Below are 19985 nucleotides of genomic sequence, written 5' to 3' on the forward strand. Positions count from 1 at the left end.
GAAAACGTATTAAAAAAAAAAGGAAGAAGGAGTGAACTTTCGGTGCTCTCCCGGCAATGATTATGTTTAATAATAAAAAAAAAAAGAAGAAGAAGAGAGAGGAAAGAGTAAATAAAAAAAAATGTGTGGGACCCACTGAATTTTTATAAAACTCACCCGTTTCCTTTCATTTCTTCATTCATTCTTTCGTGCGTGAGCTGAGGCAGAGAGAGCATCTGTGAGCCAAGTTCACCGGTGCTGGGTTTTAAGGTAAGAGTTTTTAATAGGATATTTAGGGTGTGATTTTAAGCTTTTCAAGACTAAGTAGGTGTTCTAAAATTTTTTCTTAGTCATCCTTCTTCTTTGGTTTCTGATTTTGTAGTGGTAGAAAATTTAAGATCTGGAAGAGGGATGAATTTATGTTGAATAAATATAGTTTTTGAGGTTGTTAGTAGTATAATAAATATTCTAGAGTATAAATTTATTGGTGATCTTTGAATTTGTGGCTTATGGATCAAATTCTAGACTAGATCTGAAAATATATGTTGATTTATTGAGGTTTAGATGATTATTTGGGACGAGAAATGAATTATTATGGTTATAGGATTATGATTCTAAGTTAGAGATTCAATTTTTAATTTTTGGGTATTTTAGGTACGAATTTATGAAATAAAAAGAAAATTTTGATAATAGAAATTAGTTTAGAAGTTGATTTTTAGATTATTAATATTTATTGATAATTAAAAGAGGATTTAAAAATTTTACTTAATAGTATTAACTATAGATTTGTATTAAGATTGAAATTAGGAATTATATTATATTTTTAATTCTATTATTAGAATTATTTTATTAGTTTCAAAAATTAAAACTAATATTTATAAATAATATGTTATTTGTAGATTGTATTACTGGTGAAGATTGTGGTGAGAGAGAAATTTTAAGGAATAATTTATTGAAAAAGCCACGAGGTAACTATGCTTTTAATTTATGATTAGTGTTACTTCATGTTAATTGGGTGATTATTGAGAAAATTATAAATTTTATAATATTATATAATTGTGTAATATTATTATAAATTTATTTGATTATTGTGGGAGGTGTTGGGAAACTTGCTATTGTTGTTGTATTTATGTGCCACGTGGTACGCCCCTATTGGAGCTCAATAGGTGGCTTGTAAGGGCTCGGGCTAATCTACCTTTGGCCGGGTAATTTAGCACCGAGTGAGGGCTACGGCTCGAGGTTAATGGAGGGATATAAGGATGGTTGTTTGTGTGTATTGTAATATTTCTTATATTTGTTGAAATTATATTATTTTTAATTCTCACTTAGTAAACACACACTTAACTGTTTGTATACATTATCATAAATTGGCTTTGGTTACTGGGACTTTTGAGTCTCATTATGTGGTTAACAAATTTTCAGGAGAAGAGCCACGAGTGACACGTGGAGGAGTTCCAGAGGCTTAGTGGTATAGATCCACTGTCTCTTTTGGGTATTTAATTTATGATTTATAATGTGTTATATTGCCAATATTAGGGCTTTTTGTTTATTGTCAATTATATGAATATATAAATGTAATCATGCCTCTCAAACTATTTCTATTTTTGGTACAATTTGGATTACTGTAATTTTAATATTTGGTTTACTTTGGATTGGTTAAAATGGCATGATCATAAGGCCAAATAACTGGCTTGTATTGAAAATTGACTAAATTGCTTATTTTACTTGTTGGGAGTATAAGGATGGACAAATGTGATTTAGCCTAATGGCATGTGGGAGGTAAAATTTATCTGAAATGTTATAGTGTGTGAGTTGAAGTCAATTATAAAATATTTTATATTGAAATTATAGATATAAAAATGTGTTGGGTGGCTGTAACCCAATTATGGTTGAGTTAAATTATTTAAAAAAAAAATTTGGTGTGTTACAATTTGAGTTTTAATAACTCATTTTAAGTTAACAATAATAATTCATTCAAGCTTTAACAAATTTAAAAAAACAAATAATATTGACTTAATTTTACAAAGTGTTAATCCTTTATTAACAAATATACATTTATATTTTCATAACAATTCATTCGACATTAACAATAATTTATTTGGCTTTTAATAAGTTAAAAATAATAATAAGAGTTTCATTGAACGTGTTAATCATTCATTAATAAGTATTCATTTTGAATTTTAAAAAACAATTATTTCATAATTAACAATAATACATTCAGTCTTTTAACAAGTAAAATGCATAAAATTTTAAAACTATTAATTTGCAATTGTTCATATTAGATTTACAAGTAACTTTAATAAAATAACAAGTGCCGTTTAAAAATTAACAACATATTATTATGTTATAATATGAAAATGATTAAAAATTTAGTTTATTATTATTATTTTTTGCCATATATAATTAAACGGGTTAATGGCTACTAGACTATCAAGCCTTTTAGGTGATTAACGGGTCATTGAATCAAACATTTCCTCCCTTAACCACCTTTGCCAATTATTCTTGAATAACAGTGTTGTCTAAAACCTTGTGACTAGCCACTAGTGACCCCGGCTACTTCATAGCTGGCAAGGGCTCCAACAATGATCCAACACCAGCACCAACTACAATTGGAGTGGCTTTTTTTATTTTAAACTTTAGCGACAATAAGTTCATTCCACATTAAAAATAATATCAGTCAATGATTAAAAGACTGCAATACAATTTCAAATAATATTGATTCTTAACTCATAAATTTTTTCTAAAAATTCTTAGCTAATATTTTCCCATGCAAAGATGCTGGTCCAAAAAAAAAACACGAAACGAATTTGGGCAGCGCCATCCCCGGGGGGCCCAAAGAAGAATTGGGAAGTCGGTTTTTTTTTTTTGGTGCAATTATCAAAGTCAATTGACGCAAAAGTCGAATTCGCTGAATGAAATAAAAAAGAATAGGCATGACTTTCCCTATTATCAATGATACAAAGGCTCCATAACTTGATAATCATATTTAGAAAACTATTTTCATGCTATTAATTTTTTCCATTTAAACAAAATTTAAATATTCCCATCTACTGCACAAAGAATATCTCTAGGTCTCGACATCGGGGAAAAAGAAAAACCATGATAGCTCATATGAATTTTATTTTAATAAATTTATTTGATTATTAAAAATATTTTCATTATTAAAATAAATATAAATAATTCAAATTAAATGAACGATGGACATTATGTTAAAATAAAAATAAATTATTTTTAAAGTTTACATTAAAAAGAAATTTACCCTGGAAACCCAAAATCAATCAGCACAGCTCAAGCGCGTTGGAGCTGATGCGCCACCCCCACGACAGCACGGCACGGCATTATGCTTCTGACACCCCAAGTCTATATTTAAAATAAAATAAACAAATAATCTAAACAATAATTACTTAGCAAATGTCACAGGTCATTTGTGTTTTCACATCTAAAGAGGGGGGGGGGGGGGGAATCCATACTTTAGCATCTAAGAATATTTCTATACATTTTGTGCAATATCTTGAGAATCACGGTCTCGAATTCAAACTATTTCACAGAAAATTACTCCATGTCCTAAAATCGCTACAAGCAAGGCCGTAGCCCGCAGCTGCAAACTCATCTCCCTGCGTAATAGGAGAATCTATTTCTCTCCATAACAGAATAATAAAACATTCGCTTGCAATAATTACATTTGCCACCCACAGCGACACTGTGAAGTTCTTAATTTTTGATTTTTTTTTAATACATAACATGGCTTCTAAATTTTTTATTTTAACTGTGTATTTAAACAAGCACGAAGGCAACGAGAAGTTTATCCGTTAAACCCTGCTAAGCATATTCCTTTAGGCATGAGAAGAATTTATATATATATATAATCAGGCGCATGAAGGCAACGTATATAGTTGATTTCATTTCAACAAACAATTATGCCAACCCAACAATGAAACACCACCAAGGAAAACATCACCTATGAAAATTGTGTACAGGATTTACTGTCGTAGAGGAAACCACCACCACCACATAACTAGCATCACAATCTTCACCAGGCCAATTTCTCTTTACCTGTTTACAAACCAGACAAGCAAATAAAAGCTGTGTCATGAGGAAGTCTTTGGCAGTCCGAAATCATGTTAAAATTGAATGCAAGTGTAACACTTGATCACCTAGGAACGATGTCATCTTTGATCTCTTCAGCCGGGAGTGCTATAATATTACACAACCACACTTGTTCGGCTTTGGCTCCCTTCTTGGTTTCTTCTCTGTTTTAGATGAAACAGCAAAAGGTCAAAAACATCAGTCATCAAATTATTTAAAAAAAATCTCAAAATATTGAAAAAGAACTGAAACAATTTTATGTCTTTTACGTGAGTAGGTGGATTACATTTGTTAGAACTGTGTTGGAGAGTATAGTTAGGCAGTTGAGTCTTCAGGAAAGCGAACTTAAGTGATGTGAAGAATTAGAAATATTAATGGATAATTGAAGGAAGGGTTCTCCAACGGAATCAAGTTAATGGGGACTCAACCAATTCAATCTTTCGGCTTTCTCCCATGTCTAGAAAGGAAGACAGAAAAATCATTATGGATAAGATTAAAAGCAGGTGCTTGCTGTCGGCTAGTGGTTACTTTTTGACAAAAAAGAGTCTGACAACTGGATTACACAGCCAATACTTTTAGGTGATCACAAATTTGCAGACTTCTTTTGGCAAGTGAAATATAACAATCTAAGGAAAAATCAAGGTATAGATTTTGCTGAAGTCAACTTAATTACTACTTGTAGCCTGGTCTTTCCGTCAGGGAAGAGACCATCCATAAGCACAAAACACCTTGAGTCTTTTAAAAGATCCAAAGATAGAACTCAAATCATAAATGATAGTTAAACCAACACATGTTTCTGTCAAAAGTTAAATAGAACAATACTAAGCATCCTTAAGCTTAGAGATACAGACAACTATTGATAGCAACTTTTGATGTGATAGCAAAGAGATACCAAACCTTTATCCCCAGAAGGAGGCTGCACGACCACATGCATTGTTGTAACTCCACCTGGGATATCACATAATGGACTCTGGCATTCCCCCACCGTTCTGTTGTTTTCCAGTATTTTTCCGGCACTAATTAACTTCACATCTTTTACAGTCCTTGGACCATTCTCCTTGTCTTCAAAACAAAAACAGATTTATAGCTCTAATATAAATATAGCACTAAAAACCCTGGTAAAATGTTAATAGTGATACCTCATGATAAGCTAAATCAACATTAAAAGCATCTAGAAGCACGATCGTAACTTGTTAAAAATATCTAGACTTGCTGTCATTGACTATTGCATGTGACTTTCCAGAACATGTGGTTTCTGGCAAACATAATATACCAGCAATTTGCAACGTATATGATGAACGTTAAGCTTGGTTGCCACTAAAGGCTTTTTTTTTTTTTTTTTTGAGTCTTCCCTAATGTGTTTAACCATAGCAAATGAGTTCCAATATAATTTAAGCACCATGTCATGGATACTCCTTCTGAGATAAGCAGCTATACTGTCATCTTGACCAATGACTTGGACACTTAACTTCAGACATGTGTCTCTGTAATTAATTAAAAAAACTGCGAAAATGAAATATAAAAGTTTCTTCTTTAAAAAGCACCAGTCCAAGACCGCTTGAGAAGGAAAAGATACACAATACTGGAATGAATGAGAGGCTAAACTTAAAGAAATTACTAATTAGGCGATAGAAACAAGTATCTTTTTGTTTCCCATTACATCCCGTAGAGATCCCATTATGAACTCTTAAATGCTGCTGTCGTAGAAACAGGCATTCTTCTTGCCAAAGCAAAGGCTCCAAAATTTCAAAATGCTACGCATCTATAAGCAAAACCTTGGTTATCTTAGCAATTCAGCACAAAGTTCATTCTCATTTCTCAACAGAAACAAGTTTTACAATGATTGGCTGCAAATAATTAACTATTTTAATATCATCACTTCAACGACGGCCGCATCTTCGGCAAGCTCTTGTAAACAGACATAATATTTGTAAACTCCGATAAGAGAAACCAAGATTTCTCCCTCTTCCTCAATATTTCCCTTCTCTAAACCAACCCATCCAAGCACTGATATCCTTTGATTTTTAATTTGCTAACATGAATTACCCCAGTATATCAACTAGCAAACAGGAATAATAGAACACCTTCTTACCCAGCAATTCAAAGGAACACGAGAAAGGAATGAAAGGATATATCAAAACAGAGAGAGAGAGAGAGAGAGAGAGAGAGCTGACCATTTGGCCACTGAGCAAGAATACTCTCCTTCAAGGTAGCAATACTTGTGGCAGCCGGAAAACTTCTAGGGCCAATATCAGAACCATCGTTCAGCCGAAACTTGATCTCTAATTGGTCTTGCCTCCTCGCCATGCTCACAGAAACAAAAAGCAACTTTGAAATTGAACAATCCAACAGTCCAGTAAATAACTTCAACTGAGTTTCAAGAAGAGAAAGGATTCATCAAAATCTCCCTCCAATGTTCTGCAAATTTATATCAAGAAGATAGAAAATCGAGTCAGCCACATCCAAACCCCAGATAACTCGCATCTATACGATATGGACACCGGGAAATTGGGGGAAAGTTTGAATAGTATTTAAACTGATATGGTCAGAAGTTCTAGAAACAGGTAATTGAAATCCAGCATGTAATGCTTTATATTTTTTAAAAAAATTCACGACGAAAATTCAACTCACTGACACCGACACAGAGCAATCGGTAACAGCTATACTTAAGCAAGCAAATCGTGATCCAATCTTGGCGTGACCATCATTAAATCAGTAAATCTTCACAAATTCGAAAAAGAAAATCTGAAGGGGGGAAAAAAAAGGAACAAGAAAAGAAGCGAAAGAAAGGAATAGAAATCTGGACGGATTTTTCGAACGCTTGGGGGTATATTATCACTGATCTGGATGGTCGTTGTGTGCAAGTGACACAGTCTTAGCTTGGCAGAAATCCACGTGGAAGACGAAGTGGATGCGTTTTCTTAAGAAAGAGAATATAAAAATCGGAGGAAACGATCAAATGGTGGTACCAAGAGACGAGGCTGTTTCGGAGTTTTCGAAGTCCTCAAAATCTGTTTCGGAGGCCAATCACTTCGTATTCTTCTTCTTACCTTTTTCTTGCTTTCTTCAAAGATCGAACTTTTTCGCCGCTCACTGTTCGCAAAAACGCAATCTTCAATCAGACTGCATTTCTATACGTTGTTGCTGACACATTCTTTACTTGTACATCTAGCATTGTACCCTTACTATGATTGGCAAGCTCTTCAAATATTGACTAGTTGGTACAAGTGTATACAAACAAATATATTTTCGTTTTTTTTTTAATTATTGCATGTAATTTAGTTCTCTTTAATTCTTTACCAAATTTATATTTCACAAGTCCATCGACATATATTTTTATATGAATTCATTAATAAATTATGAATATTATAAGTATAAATGTTTAGTTTAGATGAACATTAAGTGAAAGGTAATAAATACACACTTTCCAAACTGAATTTGCTTCATAACTAAAAATTGAGATTTATGCCATGCACATAATCTAAATATACCATCTAGCTTAATGCAAATTGCAAATTTGATTAATATAAGTTATTTATTAGTAATGGATATCTATGAAATTCTGACAGAGTGCTGTGGAAATCTGAAGCAAGATATTCACCCAAAAATAAGTTCAATCGACAAATGAATTGTTCCTTTTCTTTCTCGTTTGTGTTGACCCTTATTTAATTCTATTCTGGATTTTTTTTTAATTTTTTATGACCCTGTAAATTTCTTTCATCCGTTTTTGGGAAATTAAGGGCGTTGGCCGGTTGTTCCGCTGGTGAAACACAGGCCGTCAGATTAAGTTGAGCGTTGATCTCATCATCTGAACCGTCAACTGAATTTAACGATTTAAATTAAAAACAGCAAAAGACAAGAGGGCTCAGGGAGGACATGTTTTCCGTTTTGAACCACCCACCAACCTCATGAGAAATTTGAGATGTCTCAAAATGGAAAATATGCTTTTAAATTCACTTTTGTTGAAGAAAACTTCTAACTCAACTTATATGGGTTCTATGTAGCTCGACCTGCTTCTCATTTCTAGCTTTAGCCAGCCTAGTTTGATTTAGAAAAAAAAAATATGGGTTATATGTATTATAAAATACTATGAATATATACACTTTTGATAATTCTAAAGCATATACATTATCAAAAAAAATATATATAAATGATTTTCCTATTAATATCTAAAATGAGTAAATTATTTATCTATTTATTTTACTGTTTAATTCTGACAAATTTTTAATTAATTGAATCAAATAAAAGTAATGTTGATGATTACAATAGAAACAATTATGCAATTAATTCTAATAATAGAAACAGTTGCATAGAGAAAAGTTTAGGTAAGTTGGATTTAGTGAGTATTACTAAAACTAAAGCATGTCATCAATAAAGTCTTTACAATTACAATGGGATTTGAACTTAAATAATAATTGATGGAATTGAAAATAATAAATAAAGATGAATCCATGAATGTCAATATAGATGATGAAAAGCTTAGCCCATAATTTATAAAATAATGAGTTTAAATTACATTATCAATATAAAAATTTTATTAATAAATAATCTATAATAATTCTACAAATGCTCTTTGATTTTAAAAATATGCTCTGAACTTGCTATGGTCACTGTACTCACGTTCACCTGAATTTTGCGTTGAATAAAAAAAAATGATGAAAGGTCAGAATTGGAAGGTAAGCCTAATTCTGAACAATCAACCACTCGTGGGACCCCGTACCTTCCAATGTGCCCCACCTATTAGCATAGATTCCGTACATCGCTTTGATACACGAACACCAATGCGCAGTTACTTTTTTATTCTATTACTTTTTTTGGGTTTTGGACAAAAATTCCTGAAACATTTTTTAAGAACGGTCATCTAAAAAAAAAATTTAAAATATTTCTATCTCATAAGTTATCAGACAGAGTATTTTCACCCATCATTAAAAATGATAACTGTTGGCCATTAAATTAAACGTTAGCTAAGAATATTTTTATATTTCCCTTTCTTTTTTCTGCATTTAGTTTTTGATTTTGCTTTTAAGTGAATCCTTTAATTTTTTTTTAATGAATAAAAATAAAGATTGAAAAATATAAAAATAAAGGAACATAAAATTATAAAATATTTTGATCAAACTTCAATTAACGATTAACGTTTGTGATTTTTAATGGTGGGATAAAAATGTATTAGTTTTGAAACTTTCAAAGCAAAAATGTTTCAAAAAAAATTTAAAATGCCAGACACCCTATAAGAAAAAGTTTTAAGGCATTTTGGTTGTTTGATCTTATTTTTTAAAATAAAAAATTTACTCTTTTTATTTAAAAATAATTTATAAATTTTCTTCATCCAAGACATCGTTTATGGAAAGAAATAAATGTTAATACATAATCAGTGTGAGTGTGACGGCCGTTCAAAATTTGAAAGCATCCGTGGTAAATTTGATATTAAAATTTTAGACTGTGCACCACCAAACTAAAAAAACTAAATGATTTTAGATATGGTTTGATTTTTATCTTTTTAACATGGTTTTTCTGTGATATTATATTTAAAAAAAATTGGAAGCATCAACGCAAGATCAAAGTTTAGTCAGTCAACCATGAATTTTTTATTTTATTTAATCACTTACTATCCTAGAATCTGGTGGTATTACCACCAATTACTTAGAGTAATCTAAACCCCTATTTTATGGGAATAGTGATCACCAACTATGGTTTCACAAGGTAGCTTAAGATGCCTTTTAACATTTTTTAACTCGACTATATATTTTAGGATTTAAACTTAAAATTTGAAAATAAATTAATTCAATTCTTTTTGACTGGTTAAAGCAATCGTGCATTAGCATTCAACCGTGAAATTCATCAGCCTAGCAAATACCAAAAAGGAAAAAAAAAAAATACAGTTCCCAAATAAAATGGTGAGTGGGTTCCTTTATTTATTTTATCACAAACACCTTAAAAAATTATGTGCTTGCATGCCCCCAGAGAGAACAAATTTTTGTTGAGTGCTATACAGAATAAATAAAAACAAATACAAATGGGCGAGTTGTAGAATAAATTTAGCATTCCCGTCCGGCAACTTCAGTTATATATTAGTAATAATTATGGGAACCTTGGAACTTTGTTCCGTGGAATGAAAAATCATATTCCAACCTTTACATATAAATAATGACACAAATTATCACATTTATAACTACTCAACTTGTGAAACTTGCTTCCTGTGAATTGAAACAGCAATAAATTATCTAAATTAACAAATGAATGCGGCTTGGCCATGACAATACGCCAAACATATTTTTGAAGGATTGATTTAAACTTTCCAGACAGTGTAAATACAGAGGTAATATATGGATAAAGAAGCATATTTAATAAGAGGAAAGAATATTCTGCACATTTCCAATGTGGTGTGATTGTACAAAACGAATACCAATATATTACCCTACAAACAATGGAGCTGGAATGTAACATGGTAATCTCATGAACTACTCCTATAATTCCCCATAACGGCATCGAATCAAAATATGTTCAAGGTAAAAATTGGGTGCTAACAAAAATTTAAATAGCCAAATAATGAAGGGGGTGAAGAAAAAAGCTGTGCTAGAGGGGGAATCTCAACAAAATAAATGTCCTAGCATCCTGCTTTTAGAACCAACCATGAGAAAGGTTTCAGCTTTCTCCATCTTTACATTCACTTTCTTCAATATTCTCTATTGTCCCTTAATAGCAGTATTCTTTCTTTCTCCAAGTAGAATCAGAACTAGAGGTGGTATTGTTGCTGTGTCACCATCTCAACTAGTTGCTCAAGAGCATGTCAGGATGGTACCATATCTGCAAGAACTTGGGGGATGGCAGCAAAATCCACCCACAATGCTTACTGTCTTGGCATTTCAACCAATTTCCTTCTATCTTCCTTCTCAAATTCATGTCCAATAAAAAGTCAAGCTGCAAAAACCTGTATTACTTTGTATCTCTTCGGTTCAATATGTATATATATATGCATATCATAGCTTCTTGGTCCCCACTATGACTCCAAGATGTGGCAGGTCCTTACAAAATCGTTAGAATAATTAACATACTTGGTCCAAAATGGCCGAAGATGTTCAAAGCCAATTTGCAACCAGGGCTTTGACTGGCCATTATAGTGGATAACTGCAGCATTTTTCACATCCTGGATATTGGTTTTATTTTGATAACCCAACCCAAGCATGTGCCAAGATGGGTCAATGGGATGAACATGACCTCTAAATGCAATTAAAGCAGGTGGTAGGGTTCCAAGCTTCCACATTGTCAGATTTGACTTCAGGTTCTGCCATAGAGAAGCCGTTAACAATGCCCAGAACATTTTTTATCAGGAAAACATAAAGCCACCTTTCCCCAAACAGGTATGTATAAGCAGAAAGAAAACTGTAGTGCGTGCACCCCAAAAAGGATGTCGCACGATCTTGCCTCCAACTGTAGATGTGGCCCCTTCCAAAGTGGTCGCACTAAGCACCCCCCCCCCCCGCCCCTTTTTATTACATCAGACTCAGGTGCAGCTACATCAATTTTTTGGGTCGAGTGTTGAAAGAAAAATGTTGTGTGCAAGTGGTGTTACTTGATGCTATCAATTTAGTGGCTCAAAATTAGCAGAAATCAGCCCCAAATTAGTTGCTTCTTGACAGTATTAATCAAATAGCTGAAATTAATCATTATGAACTTTAAACAAATGGAATAAAAGACCACAGCAAATTTTCCATAAGTCTGAGTATATGGACTTTTACCTCTTTGAGCCAGGAATGATAGGTTTCTCTTATATTTGTGTTCCTCCATGCACGCAGATCAAAGACATTCATTCCATAAGCCCATGCACACTCATCAGGGTTCAAATGATTTGCAATGAGGGGATGGGAAAAATTGAAGTAATTTCGGAAACGCTTAGACATCACCCACTCATCTTCACCTCTGCAAGTTTCCACAGCTCCATTAACTTTCCCTTCAAGGTCAATTTCCCAGAGTGGAGACAAGTCACGCTGTACAACAGTATCATCATCTAAAAAAACCACCTTGTCAAGGTTTGGGAAAAGCTGTTTGCACACAAAAGACACATAGTCAGCATCAACATGTTTAATGGGAACCACAATATTTTTGATAAAAGCAGAGAATGTAATCGTGAAACAAAAGTATAAAAATCCTAACATGTACAAGTAACCTATGAAGCATTGATAATAATACAGTGCATATATACATATATCAAATAAAGAATCTACCAAAGAACATAAAAAGTATATTTATACAATTAGATATCACTTCCCAAGGAGGTTCATATATAAGGTTAATTAAACACCATCCCAGCACGTTACACTCAGCCTAAGCTTTTCAACCTTCCTATTCAATGAGCCGCTTCAAAATAAGAACAAGATCAATATCAACCTACATTTAAGCACTTTCCATTGTTACTTTCCAAAAATGCTACTAAATAAAGGAATGTTAAATTATATCGATGCAACGTCAAACTACTCTCCCATGCAACTATATAATTATAAGCAGTTAAAAAAAAAAAGAAGAAGCAAAAATGTTAAAAAAAAAAATAACTTCCATGAAATCATCAAGATGGATTATTTTAATATTTTATTTCATCCTTCTTGTCTGGCTTATTTTCCCCTTTTCTTTTTGCCAGCTAAATCCATGCAGGGGAAGAAAATCATATTCACATGTATAGATGCACATCAGACAGGCGTTGTCAGGGTGCCATGGCAATGGCCATCTTTGATACGTGTCTTTTATGTGGACATCCATGTTTCACAAGTTGCAGATGTCTACTAGCAGTAGAAACAACAACGGTCATCGCATACTAGTAAGAATTCTTTTTCCTCATTATGTTCTATCAATTAGCCTCACTTGTTTCAAATGTTCCTTTATGAGAAATATATAGACATCACATTTATCTCGTAACATATGGCTGTTAAATCCTCTTCAATTACTATATTTTGAAAGCAATTCAGAGATATTAAATACATATATGCATATCTGTCACTACGAGTGAACAAATTAATTTCTTTTGAGCTATTTTAATATCAAAATGGACAATTTCCAGGATCAGATTCAGCCAGAAATGCCCAGTATGCCGGTCATATTCCATGTGAATCATTTATTCCTTTTAGCTTCAATTGTTGAGTAGTCACGCAAGAAATGACAAGATCTGAAATAATTTTATGCAAGAAAAAGTTGGCATGTCATTGCTCAGGACAAAATGGTAGAGAAGCAATTAAGGTGGTTCAAAAATATGCAAAGAAGACCACTAGACCTACCAATAAGGATAGCTGTACAGATAGCTTTTAGCCTTAAGAATAGAGGAAAGAAAGACTAAGAAGGACAATTGAGGAAGTTATAAAATAGGATCTCATAGTAAACAATATGTTCCCTCCATTAAAAAATATAAGATATTTTTAATCGAATCTCACTCTTCAATAAAGTAGTTACTTATCTTCAAACTAACCCATTCTTTCTATATTTACCCTATTTAATAGGGTGTTTCACCATAAAATAAATATAAAGTGATTTATTCAATAGGGGTGCTTTTGGGGAAAAAAAGGTAATGATTATACTTTAAAAAACTAAAAATGACTTACATATTTTAATATTCAACTTTTCAAAAAATGCCTCACATTTTTTAAAAAAAAGAGTATTTGAATAAATAGTCAATGATAGATCACAATGGTATCATGCGATCCATGTAACCGACATCACATAGTGGAATAAGGCTTGTTATTGTTGACAAAATTTGTGTGCGCACCATTCGTGTTTTGATGTGCATGTTATGGCTGAAAAACCAGCAAGTGTTCAATGGGCCTAGGTCCCCGGGGGGAAGGAGAATGTTGAATGAGGCTTTAAACACATTTTTATTTATGTTAAAAAGGGATGTAATTCAGATGGCATAAAGAGAATTGTTTTCTTTCTGTTCCATTTCCACAAAATAAAAACACAATAATCCAAAGATAGGAAGAGTTGTTAAAGTTAAATGTAACTTACCTCTGGTATGTATATACGGAGATGGTTGAGCAACGAGATGTACTTTGGACTTCTGGACATCAATTTCGAAGCAAATGTACGTGGAGTTGTTTCACTAAGATTGGCTCCTGCTACATGATTTCCATGGTAGTAATTCCGAATCCCATTTTGATTTTCTACAGCTTCAAGAACTGGCACATTTTCTCTAGTCAACCAGTCAAACTGGTGAATGCCTTTGACTTCAACTATAGCAGGGGAGACGGAATTTAGTGCAAACCACGAATGCATGCCCGCATAAGTTTTCTTGTCAGTGATGACATGGAACACTATCTTCTCAGGTTTTAAAGAAGACTGGACAGTAGAAGTAACTACTACTGAAGCAGCCAAGATATTATCAGTTGACAGAATAAAATGGTGGTAAGAGTTATCAGACAGTAAAGGAAGTAACTCTGGAGAAGGCAATTGTTTACGAGCATGGGCATTTGATGAGTACTCATCCGTCAATCGCAAGGAAAGACAATATATTCCTTTAGGGATTGAACTTGCTGCGAAGTGTTTATTCATAAGCTCTGCAAACTTAGACTCTCTGATATCTCTTTCAAATTTCTCCATCTGTTCAAAGGCAAACCAAAGATATAATACACAAGCCTTTTATTCAACCCAATATAATTCGCATCCTTAGAACATATATCAAGAATAAAGCAAACACCAAAAAGAAAATCATATAAATGAAAAGGCGAAGGCACTTAAAATCATTGTGTCCCTTAGAAATTAAAAGAAACTGGTATAGCTGCAATACAGTGCTCATAAAACAAACTAAAGGAACATAGAGGTCACAACACTAACTGACTTCAAATGTAAAGAATAAATAGCTTTGTAACAAGAAAGCTCAATAAACCACTAACACAATCAGTGAGTTGCCACTAGCTTTTGCTAAGGTAGTACAAGGTGAGAGGGGCCCTTAAGGTGCTAGACTACCAAGTTCTTTGAGGCAAGAGCTACCAAAAATGCAATAGCCAGAGAGAAGCAAGGCCCTAGAATCAGACAACTAAAGGGGAAAAATATTGTATGAATGAAGATTAGTAGCTAAATATCATTGTAACTTTATCATATAGACCAACTGCTCAAAAACAAAAATTCTTATAAAATGGTAAAATAAATGTTCAAGGTAGCACATGATAGTCAGTACCTAATAAGTCAAAACAGATAAAGCAGCATAAAATTCATACAAGAAAGTTCTAGCATTCAAATCATGCCATAGGTTAACGATTTATACAACTATGTTCTCATGGTTGAAGCATGTTTTAAGTGTCCCTTACTAGATATCAATCAAAACAATATTTTCAGCATACGTCTTCGAAATTTATTATTTTCAGCTCAACAAAGATTATCTTTCTAATCATTATTATAATTTTATATGCCTTGCACATTACACCATAACTGAGATTTATTTCCAACTGGTAATGGATTTTGCAAGTAGCTCTTTCCTCAATCTCTCTTTTAGGACCAGATAAATCTTAGAAAATTGCACTTTAATTGCTCTACATCCTAATTGTCTATATCATAATATTTATTATTTAAGAAATTTCTTAGCTGAAAAAGTTAAAGGTTCTCTGTAGTCCTCTTGACTAGAAATTGCATAGAAACCAGAGGTTCCCTAAAAGTGAACACAACATAGTGAACTATCTCCATTTTCCTAAAACCAAGATAGTGGGTTGGCCAAAAAATAAATATATAAACTCAGATAGTGGGAGAAATCATAACCAAGATTATGTGTATAATACTTCTTTTGGACCAAAATATGTATAGTGTCAGTGTAAAACTTTAGTAATCAAACTGATGGTTAGGGATCACGAATGACAAATACATGTCTTCATAAAATTAATTTTCATAATCATGGCCAACTATCCATGATTGAGAGTTTAAGAGATTCTGTTAGCAATCACAACCAAGATTATATGCATAATAATTAGTGTCAGTGTAAGAATAATAGTTAACAAACTGATGGTCAAGGAACATGAATGACTGTCTTCGTAAAAGTAATCTGCATAATTATGGTCAAGCAACCATAATTGAAAGATTTATGGGATTCCGTTATTGTCATCAAAGAAACACCACCAGAAGCAATATAACTAATGCCTCATTTGGTATCCTGAAAATGTTTTTGATGGAAATGGAAATGGAAATGAAAATGAAGGTGGAAGTGAGTTTTAAAAGTATGTTTGGTATATACATGGAATTATGATATATTTTTGTCCGAAAAGATTCACTTCCATGGAACCCATCTCATTTCCATGGGCCTTATTATAGGAACCCAATTCAACCTATTTTGATGGATTTCATTTGAACATATAAATCTCTTTCATGCATACAAAAAAAAAAAAAATTGTGAATTGCAATTCCATTTCCATTTCCAGCATACCAAACAGGGCATAAGCCTTTTCCAGCAAAGGTGCATATACAACGCACAAACCTAAGCATTAAGGCAACATATTCAGTTTTCCTGTTAAAATTCCTCTTTACACAGAATGAATTGTGGTTTAGCAATTTTTCTTTTCAATATTCTTGACTGTGTTAATTACCAGATTGAGAAATACATATAAATGTCATTCCTACCTTCACAATTAATGATGATGTAAGAAAAAGGTCATATGGTGCAAAAAGGGTAACAAGGTTATCACCAAAGCACAGTAACCAGTTTAGTAGAATAGAGACTACCATTTATATATAGAAATCAGCTTTCACCATAGGTAATTGGGCATAGCCATCTGAGGTCAAAATAAACGAGCATAATGCAACCTAAGATTGGCTCAAGTATTTGGATGACTGAGGGGCGGGATAAAGGGTTGCAATTTCAATCTTGCTACTGTGCCAAAATTAACATATAAGTATAGACATTCAGAATCTAGAGATGTTGTCTGCAGATGGGTTGTTGTTTATCCAGAGACTGTTATAGTTTAAACAGTGCATCAGCTATCCCAACATCATGACCTTCATATGATTCAAATTTTAGTAAGGACACATGCTCCTAAAAAGTGATCAATCATAGATTAGTTAGAACTTAGTGCCTGTTTGGATTTTCCCTTTTAATTGATTATTGCAAGGAAAACCATGGTTTGGCTAAAAAAATACCCAAACACCTCATTTTGCCCATAATTGATTATTTGGATGCTACCCATGTTTTGAAATAAGCTCTTTCTCTTGCTTCTACAAATCGATTCTGTATGCTGGAGCATTAATTTTGAGCAGAAATTTGAACGTTCCAAATTCACCCCTGCACTGTGCAACTCAATGATTTCTCAACACATCCTGAACTTAGTCTCTAGCTGCTGTCACTAAACACCAATGAAATTATTAACATTAGAGTTAAATTGTATGAGACAGAGGACAATCATTTACGGAACATACGTTAAAAAATTGATTGCTTCAACATTAGTTTAAGTTTTTGTTCTTTTATTTATTTATGGTATTTTATAAGATATCATTATCGTGTTTAATCTAATTTTCTTAAATAATGTGAGTTATTTAAAATTTACTTGCATTTAAAAAAGAGGGAATATCTTTTATTTATTTAATAGAATTCAACATATTTAATAATATTCTATATAGCTTTATCAAGATTTTATTAAAAGACAATGTCTTTTTTGTTAATTTGCACATCTAAAATTAATTATGACTAAATCATTCAAACATCTTTAATTCTGTCAATATCAATTTCAGAAAAACAATATCCAAACATGATTACATTATAACCTAATCAATTATAATCAAAATTAATCATATTAATCAATTTTTTCATAATCAATATACTCAACTGAAATCCAAACGGGCCTTTAATATGACTACAAAGGAAACTCTCTTTCTTCACATACACTCGAAAGCCACCTTGTAAGCAGCAGGCCCATGGTACCGATAATAAAAAATTTCATTGATGAAGCTTGCATGGATAATAGAATCAAAATTTAAAATAATTAAAATCTACTATCCGAGAGATAATGTATGTTCTTGTTAAGCCATTAGACATAAGGTGCATCAACATTGGTAGACTTCAGATTAAGATAACCCATTCACTATGGCATAAATTAACCTAGAAAAGCATAACACTGCATATCCACATAACAAGCAGCTTACCATTCCCCTTAACATGAATGCAAACATCTTTGCATCATAGTGATTGTTATTCATATCAGAAACCAGGTGCTCAAATGAATCTGGCAGTGTTAGACCAGCTGGGATTTCCCCAGACTTCACTTCGTTTAGGATTTTGTAAAAGTCTCTGACCAATCGCTGCGGCATCATCACCACAACCACAAAATGGGGTCAGATAACTTCTACCCAACGTTTCACAGATATAGTAATGTAATATACAGTTAATTTTAAGTGAAAAAAAAATATGGATTACCCCTGAATTGTCAACTCTACTGAGAAACCTTGGTCCTAACCGCCTGCCTAAACAACCTGGAGAACAAAACAGGACACAGCTAAGTGTCTAAATTCTACAATTGGGAAAAGGCAAGGCATATTAAGGATATGACAATGAAGTTTCAGACCTCGAGTAGCATAACAAGAGTAAGCTGCAATTGGATGAAGTTAAAAAAAATACAAAATAGGTAAAGAAAAATTTTGCATAATGAACAACTGAAAACAGGATGACCTATGAATTAGCAAATATTAGACCAAAACTTCTAAATTTGCAATGCCTTGAGACAGTTTAAGTTCATAATATCTTAATTCATATTAATTTTTTAAATTGAAAGAGTCAAAAGCTTACAAATTTAGGCAATACATGTTTCCAAGTCATGAAAGCATATTGACCAGTGACCACCGATTTAGAGTTCAGGTGCAATCAAACTATCAAAGCGGAAGGTTTAAAACATGAAGGCACACTTCAGTTCCTATACTGAGCCATGTACGCTAAAATTTAACACTACCACCATGACGTAAGCTGCCCAACGATATCAATCCGAATCTTTAATTTTAAAAATAAATAAATCAGAAAAAGAAAGATGACAAATTTTACCCTATGTTCAAACAAATATAAAGATGACAAATTTTACCCATGTTCAGACTAATAACCAACAAATAGCATGACAAGGATCAGAATATTAAGAACTCAAAGGTAAGAAAACAAATTTGAAGTTTATAATCGAGTACCAAATGAGGAGCACTTGTTGACACCTTCAAGCGTAACAACAGCAGTGAGAATGAAGACAAAAGGCAATAAGAACGCTAAGATGAGGATGGTGTGAAAGAGGGTTCGATAAGAAATGTGGCGAGCTGCGACCTTGATCTTCATTAAGTCAATAAAGCCATTGCTGCTCGATATCGTGATACTTCTCATGCTAGGCGAGAAGTGAAGCTGCATCGTCGTGTATGCAGCCCCAGGTGGTTGCCGGGCACAACAACCCTAGGAGAGTCGCCGCAACTTACTATACCGACAATCAGCCATGGCCTTAAAATACAAACCATCAGATCCAAACCCACATGCACAAATCAACCACGGGCAATGCCTTTGTGATTGAAACCGAGATTGCAAGTATAATTTAGATCTATATATCTGGGTTCTGCTCAAATCTGTATTTTTCTGGGGTCTTTTGGAAGACCGCATTGGAGTAATGACGATTGGATTTCGATGGAATCAAACGCAAGATGCAAAAAGCAATCCAGTTTCTACGTTGTGACGATCCCCTGTCCCATGGATCAAGAGGGAATAGAGAAAAAAATCTGGGTTCTGTCTCTGATGGTTGTTTTTGTGTAGTACTCGTTCCGTTTGTGGAGAGCTTTGTGATTGGTCGGATCTACAATTTCATTTTCCGGAAAAATTATGAAAAATGAAAGATGACAGGCTTTAAGAGTCAAACTCAAAACCGTGTTGGATTTAGCCGAGAGAGAGAATGCAGAGAGGAGAGAGAAATAAAGCGGGCGTTTGTGTTTGACCATGAGATCAGGGAATA

The 19985-nt window shown here is 33.1% G+C and overlaps 2 protein-coding genes across 6 annotated transcripts; both read right to left on the reverse strand.

Moving 5' to 3' along the window:
• Positions 1 to 3811: 3811 nt before the first annotated feature.
• On the reverse strand, positions 3812 to 7251 carry LOC129303239 (membrane-anchored ubiquitin-fold protein 2). 5 transcript variants are annotated; one of them, XM_054942685.1, is made up of 5 exons: positions 7116 to 7251; positions 6240 to 6483; positions 4963 to 5127; positions 4134 to 4229; positions 3812 to 4032 (listed from the first exon to the last, which is right to left on the reverse strand). In XM_054942685.1, the coding sequence occupies exons 2-4, from the start codon at positions 6370 to 6372 to the stop codon at positions 4174 to 4176; spliced, it is 354 nt and encodes a 117-aa protein (XP_054798660.1). In that variant the 5' UTR covers positions 6373 to 6483; positions 7116 to 7251; the 3' UTR covers positions 3812 to 4032; positions 4134 to 4173. The 5 variants fall into 5 exon arrangements, with proteins under 5 accessions (XP_054798660.1, XP_054798499.1, XP_054798726.1 ...); XM_054942524.1 differs by having other exon boundaries at positions 7035 to 7185; XM_054942751.1 differs by lacking the exon at positions 7116 to 7251 and adding an exon at positions 6732 to 7024.
• Positions 7252 to 10390: 3139 nt separating this feature from the next.
• LOC129315021 (probable galacturonosyltransferase 14) lies at positions 10391 to 19985 on the reverse strand. The gene is made up of 6 exons (XM_054958516.1): positions 19186 to 19985; positions 18434 to 18489; positions 18163 to 18318; positions 14053 to 14643; positions 11805 to 12107; positions 10391 to 11350 (listed from the first exon to the last, which is right to left on the reverse strand). The coding sequence occupies exons 1-6, from the start codon at positions 19394 to 19396 to the stop codon at positions 11066 to 11068; spliced, it is 1602 nt and encodes a 533-aa protein (XP_054814491.1). The 5' UTR covers positions 19397 to 19985; the 3' UTR covers positions 10391 to 11065.

The sequence above is a fragment of the Prosopis cineraria genome, unplaced genomic scaffold, assembly GCF_029017545.1.
Source record: "Prosopis cineraria cultivar Desert tree isolate PC_DT_omini unplaced genomic scaffold, ASM2901754v1 PC1, whole genome shotgun sequence".
Classification (NCBI taxonomy): Eukaryota; Viridiplantae; Streptophyta; class Magnoliopsida; order Fabales; family Fabaceae; genus Prosopis; species Prosopis cineraria.